The sequence below is a fragment of the Pectinophora gossypiella genome, chromosome 2, assembly GCF_024362695.1.
Source record: "Pectinophora gossypiella chromosome 2, ilPecGoss1.1, whole genome shotgun sequence".
NCBI classification, from domain to species: domain Eukaryota; kingdom Metazoa; phylum Arthropoda; class Insecta; order Lepidoptera; family Gelechiidae; genus Pectinophora; species Pectinophora gossypiella.
Window position 1 is genome coordinate 7,197,037 of NC_065405.1, and position 7,844 is coordinate 7,204,880.

The 7,844-nt window shown below is 35.2% G+C and overlaps 1 protein-coding gene across 1 annotated transcript; it reads left to right on the forward strand.

The window, feature by feature from the left end:
- Positions 1-759: 759 nt before the first annotated feature.
- LOC126377153 (ras-related GTP-binding protein C) lies at positions 760-5,385 on the forward strand. The gene is made up of 8 exons (XM_050024846.1): positions 760-934; positions 1,005-1,147; positions 1,410-1,638; positions 1,893-1,988; positions 2,060-2,278; positions 2,367-2,509; positions 2,719-2,867; positions 5,071-5,385. The coding sequence occupies exons 1-8, from the start codon at positions 932-934 to the stop codon at positions 5,241-5,243; spliced, it is 1,155 nt and encodes a 384-aa protein (XP_049880803.1). The 5' UTR covers positions 760-931; the 3' UTR covers positions 5,244-5,385.
- Positions 5,386-7,844: the final 2,459 nt, after the last annotated feature.

Genomic DNA, 7,844 nt, shown 5'->3' on the forward strand with positions numbered 1-7,844 from the left:
CAATGAGGTGGGCAGATGTAGTCAGTTTATTACAAGGTCTTAAGATTGATAAATGTGATGTGATGAATTGTTATTAGAATTAATACATAGACCCTTAATTTTATAAAAAAAAAAGTTTTATTTTATCTACGGCATCATCGTCACGAGTTACTGGCTTTTAGAACATGCAAGATCAACTAAAGCTTATGAAGAGCCGGTCTGGGGATGACTTTCGTTACTTTATAAAAGCTGAAACATTGTCTGCTCATAGTAGCGAATCCAAGCATCACGTTATTACTGGTACACTATGCTTAATTACTGGGTAGACTATTATAACGATAACGATGGTTTATGGACCGCTGGCTCTTAGACTGTTCCCAAATATTAATTATTGCTATTAAGCAATAATAATTAACATAATTAATAAGCATAATTGCTGCAACATTTTGATATGTATCTACTGTCTAAAAGAAGGTGCTAACTTCTAAACGCTATTAGAACCGCGTTAAATAAACCAATTTTATTTAGTTCTTATAACAGCCTCAGTTTGTCCTCAGTGTTCTAGTGCTTACTTTACAATCACGACTCGCACGCGCAATTGTAAAAGTTTGTAGCTAAATATGATGTTTTCTGGTTTTCTTTAAGTCCCGGAGAACTAATCTTGTTATTAAGATAGTAAAGAATATTTTACATGTATTGATCGTGTAATGGCCATCTTGGTGTAAAATTCGAGTATCCAAAGTGTAAACTTAATTAAAAATATATAGCCAACTGTCACCCAAGTGTCACTAATGTCATTTGAATGTGTCCTGTCTTTTGTGTAGTTTCACAATTACAATGAAAATATAATTTTCCGTTTTGTTAGATTAAATCCTTTGCATTTTATTATAATGTTTCAGGTAACATCGAGCTGAAGAATATAATTCTGGTTTTGTTTAAATCATACTCCATTATGGTAAGATAATCAACTATTTGTCTTAGGTACCTCCCCTAACTTATTTACTCATTATTAATTTGTTTGATAGAGTTATCAGGATGAGGCCAATTGTTACGTGGGATCTTTCCCGAAAGATTTTAGCTACGGACCATTCGAACAGAATGGGGATGGGGATAGCACATCATTGCAAGAAGATCACAAGCCTAGGATACTCCTTATGGGTCTCAGGAGGTAAGATTCTAAATATATATATATTTTTTATCATATATCAGTGAAGATATTAACACAAATCAGGTGTTAAAACACATGAAAAAATGTATAGAAATAATTTATTCAATTTGGACTATTGGACTCACTTACATCTTACTCTTCTAATTAAATTGTTTATATTTTAATAACTGCGCAATTAATAATGTAAATATATTGCCTATTAAGAATATGTAATACTAGTAATACAATAAGCAACTGAGATGTGTATTTTATTATATTTCAGATCTGGAAAGTCATCAATTCAGAAAGTTGTGTTTCACAAGATGTCTCCAAATGAAACCCTATTCTTAGAATCAACAAACAAGATCGTGAAGGATGATATAAATAACAGCAGTTTTGTTCAGTTCCAAATATGGGATTTTCCTGGACAAATTGACTTTTTTGACCCAACATTTGACTCGGATACCATATTTGGAGGATGTGGAGCTTTGGTTTTTGTTATTGATGCTCAGGTAATTTTATTTTACTTTAAATATATCTATTTGTGAATTCAAATCACTTTCTGTAACTCATAATAATATGTAACGGTGGTGGAGGGTGAATATAACACATCTTTAACTTGTTAAGTAAGAAATTGTCATAATGGTAGTATTTAAGATCCTAGTACAAAAAACAATCTCAGATATATGTATTCTGATCACACAATTACTTCTACTGGTGAAAGTATACCTACAATAATATTAATTTCTTTTTATATGAATTACAGGATGATTATCAAGATGCTTTGGAGAAATTACAACTTACTGTAACAAAAGCCTACAGAGTAAACAGTAATATAAAGTTTGAAGTATTCATTCATAAGGTAAGTTTATAAAGACTGCTCTTAGTAGAAACATACAAAACAAATTATTTAAAAATATTACTTGATTTTAGGTTGACGGTCTCAATGATGATTATAAAATGGAGTCTCAAAGAGACATTCACCATAGAGCTACAGAAGACTTGGCGGAAGCTGGCCTAGAGCATGTTCACCTATCATTCCATTTAACTTCCATTTATGACCACTCTATATTTGAAGCATTCAGCAAAGTTGTACAAAAGCTGATTCCTCAACTCCCTACACTGGAAAATCTTTTGAATATACTCATATCAGTAAGTTATTTTGCTTTTGTTTATAAATAATTCTGACCTGTACTTGATATGTATATGTATGTATGATGTTATCCCTTGCTGTTTACAGAATTCTGGCATAGAGAAGGCATTTTTATTTGATGTTGTGTCCAAAATATATATAGCCACAGACAGCTCTCCTGTAGACATGCAGAGTTATGAGTTGTGCTGTGATATGATTGATGTGGTCATTGATATATCTTGTATTTATGGGTATGTACATTATTATATTAATTTTGTACTTTCATATTTCATTGTTTGTTAACTTATGTTTTTAAGTCCTGTAGTGTTGAATGCTAAATAGCAAAATGTCATGAACTGATCTTCCTTGTATTGGATTTGGATGTCCAGCAGATATATTAGATCTTGCATTATTTTGTTACAGAATACCATTTTTGTTTTAAAATCATTATCTGTTTCAGAATGGTTGATGAAACCGAGGTTAATACATTCAACAACCAAAGCTCTAGTCTCATAAAATTAAACAATGGAACTGTCTTATATCTTCGAGAGGTTAATAAATTCCTTGCTCTTGTTTGCATATTACGTGAGGAGAACTTCCAGAAACAAGGTAATACAACCCTTTGATTCAAATATGATGCACATGCAGAAAAGTGAAGTGAATCATGTGTAAAGGAATATAAATATTTTATACTGTTTAAAATAAAAATATATAATACATACAAGATGTTAGTGACGTTGTAATGAAAACTTCGAGGGTGATTCCATCCATAGCAAAAAAAAAACAGAATCATGAGCTAAATCATCCCCTGCATTATCAGTTACGATTTAAGATATCACTAATAGCCTGTAAAAATAAATAAATAAAATACACTTCTCATCAAAAAAATCGAAACACTTCCGCTTTCATTGTTTCTGTCCGAATTTAACACAAAAAAGAATTCATACGATGAAAAAAAATACATAAATGTATAGCTGGCAGTTTGGCCATTACAGTAATAAGCGAAAATTCTAAATTCAAAATTAGAATTTCATTTGTTTATCTTATAAACGAAATGAATCACTGTTTTGAGACAAATGTGTGTTTAGGGTTGGAGTACATTTAGCGTTTAAAAACTAAAAATTGGCGCCTATCCTTAAACTTTTTGTTTTTTATTTCAATACTGTGACTTTGGGACGTCTGAAAAAAGGTTTTTTTTCTAAAACGTATGGATACTTCGCCCACAGAAGCCGCCCAAGTTGTGGCATTGCTGGATTCTGGCCTTAGTCAGCGTGTTGTGGCTGCAAGACTGCATCTAAGCCTGTCATCTGTTCATAGAGTCTATAAACGTTATCGGGAGACTGGTTTGTTCACGCGCCGTTCAGGATCTGGCAGGAATCGGGTCACTTCTGAGCGAGATGATCGATTTATTGTAACAACTTCTTTAAGAAATCGACGCCTTAACGCTTTTCAACTGCAGCAGCGGCTTCGTGTTGTACGAAGGGTGGCTGTAAGTGACTCTACAATTAGAAGAAGGTTGAAGGATCGTGGACTGGTACCGCATAAGCCAGCAAATGGGCCGAAATTAACTGCAGACCATCGAAGAGCGCGCCTTAACTTTGCACGTGAGCACCTAAATTGGTCATACCTACAGTGGAGCAAAGTTCTCTTTTCTGATGAGTGTAAAATTATGCTGTATGGTAACGACGGAAGGAACAAGGTCTACAGAAGAGACGGAGAACGCTATGCACAATGCTGCATTGAAGAAAAGGTCAGCTATGGTGGCGGTTCTGTAGGTATGACCAATTTAGGTGCTCACGTGCAAAGTTAAGGCGCGCTCTTCGATGGTCTGCAGTTAATTTCGGCCCATTTGCTGGCTTATGCGGTACCAGTCCACGATCCTTCAACCTTCTTCTAATTGTAGAGTCACTTACAGCCACCCTTCGTACAACACGAAGCCGCTGCTGCAGTTGAAAAGCGTTAAGGCGTCGATTTCTTAAAGAAGTTGTTACAATAAATCGATCATCTCGCTCAGAAGTGACCCGATTCCTGCCAGATCCTGAACGGCGCGTGAACAAACCAGTCTCCCGATAACGTTTATAGACTCTATGAACAGATGACAGGCTTAGATGCAGTCTTGCAGCCACAACACGCTGACTAAGGCCAGAATCCAGCAATGCCACAACTTGGGCGGCTTCTGTGGGCGAAGTATCCATACGTTTTAGAAAAAAAACCTTTTTTCAGACGTCCCAAAGTCACAGTATTGAAATAAAAAACAAAAAGTTTAAGGATAGGCGCCAATTTTTAGTTTTTAAACGCTAAATGTACTCCAACCCTAAACACACATTTGTCTCAAAACAGTGATTCATTTCGTTTATAAGATAAACAAATGAAATTCTAATTTTGAATTTAGAATTTTCGCTTATTACTGTAATGGCCAAACTGCCAGCTATACATTTATGTATTTTTTTTCATCGTATGAATTCTTTTTTGTGTTAAATTCGGACAGAAACAATGAAAACGGAAGTGTTTCGATTTTTTTGATGAGAAGTGTATATATTAAGAAAATGTTTTATAATATTTGTATTCCTTTATTCCATTGTAGTGTTTTTAAGTAATTTCTGCTCAATTACTAAAAAACACTCTCATATCAATTATATTTCTGTGTATTAAATAATTAGATAGCTGGTAAACTTTTCCTTCATAATTAATTATATAAGATTCGATTTTTTATTCACTGCTTATTCTAGACAGTCACAGTAGAATACAGACATTAAAAAAAACATAATGTAACAAATCTAGCTCATTTTGCAAATTACTTATGATGTTTCAGGTGTAATTGACTACAATTTCCTGTGCTTCCGAGACGCCATTACCCAGGTGTTTGAGCTTCGCAATAAATGTCAAAATGCTAATTCAACAGAAAGGACACAATCTGGTACCCCAGAACCACTCTCTAATGGCGCCGTGGACTCAAATGAGAGCGCATCAGATCCGCAGCCATAGCACAACATAATATGCTATTTCCATATCCCTCTGTCTAATAGACTCCATACTCTATATAATATATATATTCAGTTTCATGTATGTTAAGATAATTGAAATAGATTTATAATGTGAATAATATATATTAAAGATATGTTTTCTACTTTTCCATTATTTATTTATAACTTTTTGTTTGCTTGCAAGTGAGACTGAGACCTAGGTCGTTTTCGTACACATACATACATAAACTCACGCCTATTTCCCACCGGGGTAAGCAGAGACTATAGAATTCCATTTGCTTCGATCCTGACACACTTCTCTTGCTTCCTCCACATTCATCAATCGCTTCATACACGCACGCCGGTTCGGTCGTTTTCGTACTACTCCGTAAATAGCGATTCTGTCCCGATCGCGATCCGTTATGGTGTCAGTGCCAGAATAAGTGACACCTAGTGATAAGGTATAATAATTATCTTTACTACACCCATTGTTATCCGATACGAGTCCGTCAAATGATGATGGGGATACGAAGTGGTCATTGAACTATTTGTATGGAGTAGCTTGCAAGCCCGTCTTACTACTCTATGTGGTTTGGGTTTGCGCACTATGAGTGTGAAGCGTGAACGATGTTATAATACCATCTTTCAATCACGACTTAAAAAATCAACCTTATTATTACTGAACTGTGATCGTTATTTGTAGAGTCATAGGCTGTTTATCTGAATATTGACCACCATAGTGCAACACTAGCCTCCACAGTGTTGACCATGATATAAAATAAGAAGAAGGTCTTCTTATACCATGTTGCTGACCAGACTGTACATGCCCTTGAGGTCTATACTTGGACTTTATTGAGGTCCGTATATGCCTTTTTGGCAGACAGAGTATGTATATCGCGTGTTTTAATTAGCCTATAACAACCCTATAACATACGTTCGTTATATAGTCACTTACTTTTGCTTACTTTAGTATGAAATGTCTGTATTATAGTCAGCATAAAGATAAATGAATTTTTAGAACCTCAGATTTTTATAAGTCTAATATTAAATCTAAATTAATCATTGAAAACAGGTAAACAGGGCAAAACCAAAATAAACAGCTTATTTTTTTTTCTTTGTAAGAGGCTGTATGTTATTGTTCTGAGGGCTGTATCTCAGAACAATAACTAAAGCATAGAAGGAAGGCTAAAATAGCAACAGAACTCTATAATTCTGCTCTACTTTATCTTACGGAACCGGCGTAATGTTAGACAAAGACGCATATACAAAAATTGTTTCGTAATTTCGTAGGTTGTCACAAGTTTTTCATTGCCTAGTGTTGGGTTTCACTTTAGTAATATGTCGATAAAATTAAATTTACAATTAATGTCGATAATTTTTTTTACAAGATTTCTTTTTGTAGGACGCAATTATCTTCTTCTTGATGAAAGGAGACTCTGTCTCTGATAGGTAAGTATCTAACCATTTTTGGATTATAATGGCCCCGATTCCTGCAGACATCTCTTAATTTTACTTTAAGTTATACCTGTCATTTTCTTATCCGCCGAAAAGGAAAGGGACGGATGATTGACAGCTCTTAATTTTAGGAAGAATGAGTAAATAAATGAATAACCCGGGCGAATTTTTAGACGGTTGTTTTAGATTTGTGCTTAAAATTGACGTGTGTTCCATAAATTTTATGCTTGTCGATTACCCGTCCCTTTCCTTTTCGGCGGATAAGAAAATGACAGATATAACCTAAAATAAAATTAGATGGTATTTACAGGAATTAGCACCATTGTCTGGTTTATATTAGTTTGGAGCTGCAGCTCACATTCAGGAAGGAAAGAAAATAGCCAACTGTTATCGTTTCATCGGTAAGTATTTTGTAATATTCGAATTTATTTATGATGTCATCCGCCGTGCACTGGTGTTGATCGACGTGCCGTGCAAATTGGAAACGCCGGGTCTAAGCCGCACAGACGGTAAGAGGCCCGATGGGCTCACGCTCATACCCTAGGAGAGGGGGCGTGCTTTATAGTGGGACGCGACCTGCGCTTGCAGGTTTGCAGCAACGCACCCGCCCCGTACTAATCGAACCGCAGGGCCGGCTGCCGAGTGGGCCGCTAGCCAAAAACTGGGGAAATATGGGAATTTAACGCGGACCCACAATTTTATCCCTTTTGCCGTCGAGAATTCGGGTGTGTGGTGCTCGGCCGTAATTACCATTTCATCTGTCTGATCTATAATGTTCAATGTAGGAATAGCATCGTCTCGAAGACGTCTCCACTTCGAATTAGGAACACACATAAATGAATCCGCAGTAAAATGTTTCTAACAAATACGGCTGTACTTATTTGGAATCCAATTTCGTCTATTAATGCGAATTATTCATTCTTTCTCTTTGTTATCGTCTACAGGAAATCTAAAAATTAAAAGTATCGATAATTTTAGTACATCACTATGGACAATCAACATAACCTCAAATCAATTCCGTATTCATCGATGAAACGTATAATATAATGGATATCTCAAATATTTTATACAAATCTATTCAGCAAAACATATTACTTTCCTAAAATTGTTCAGCAGTTCACATTTCACTAGAAAATTACAAAAAACTTACCGATGAAACGACAGAAGT

Bases quoted from the DNA above. Each gene is read 5' to 3' on its own strand.
- LOC126377153 (XM_050024846.1), top strand. The intron at 1,148-1,409 runs GTAAGATTCTAA...ATTATATTTCAG, and splicing joins CTCCTTATGGGTCTCAGGAG to ATCTGGAAAGTCATCAATTC. The intron at 2,510-2,718 runs GTATGTACATTA...TATCTGTTTCAG, and splicing joins GATATATCTTGTATTTATGG to AATGGTTGATGAAACCGAGG.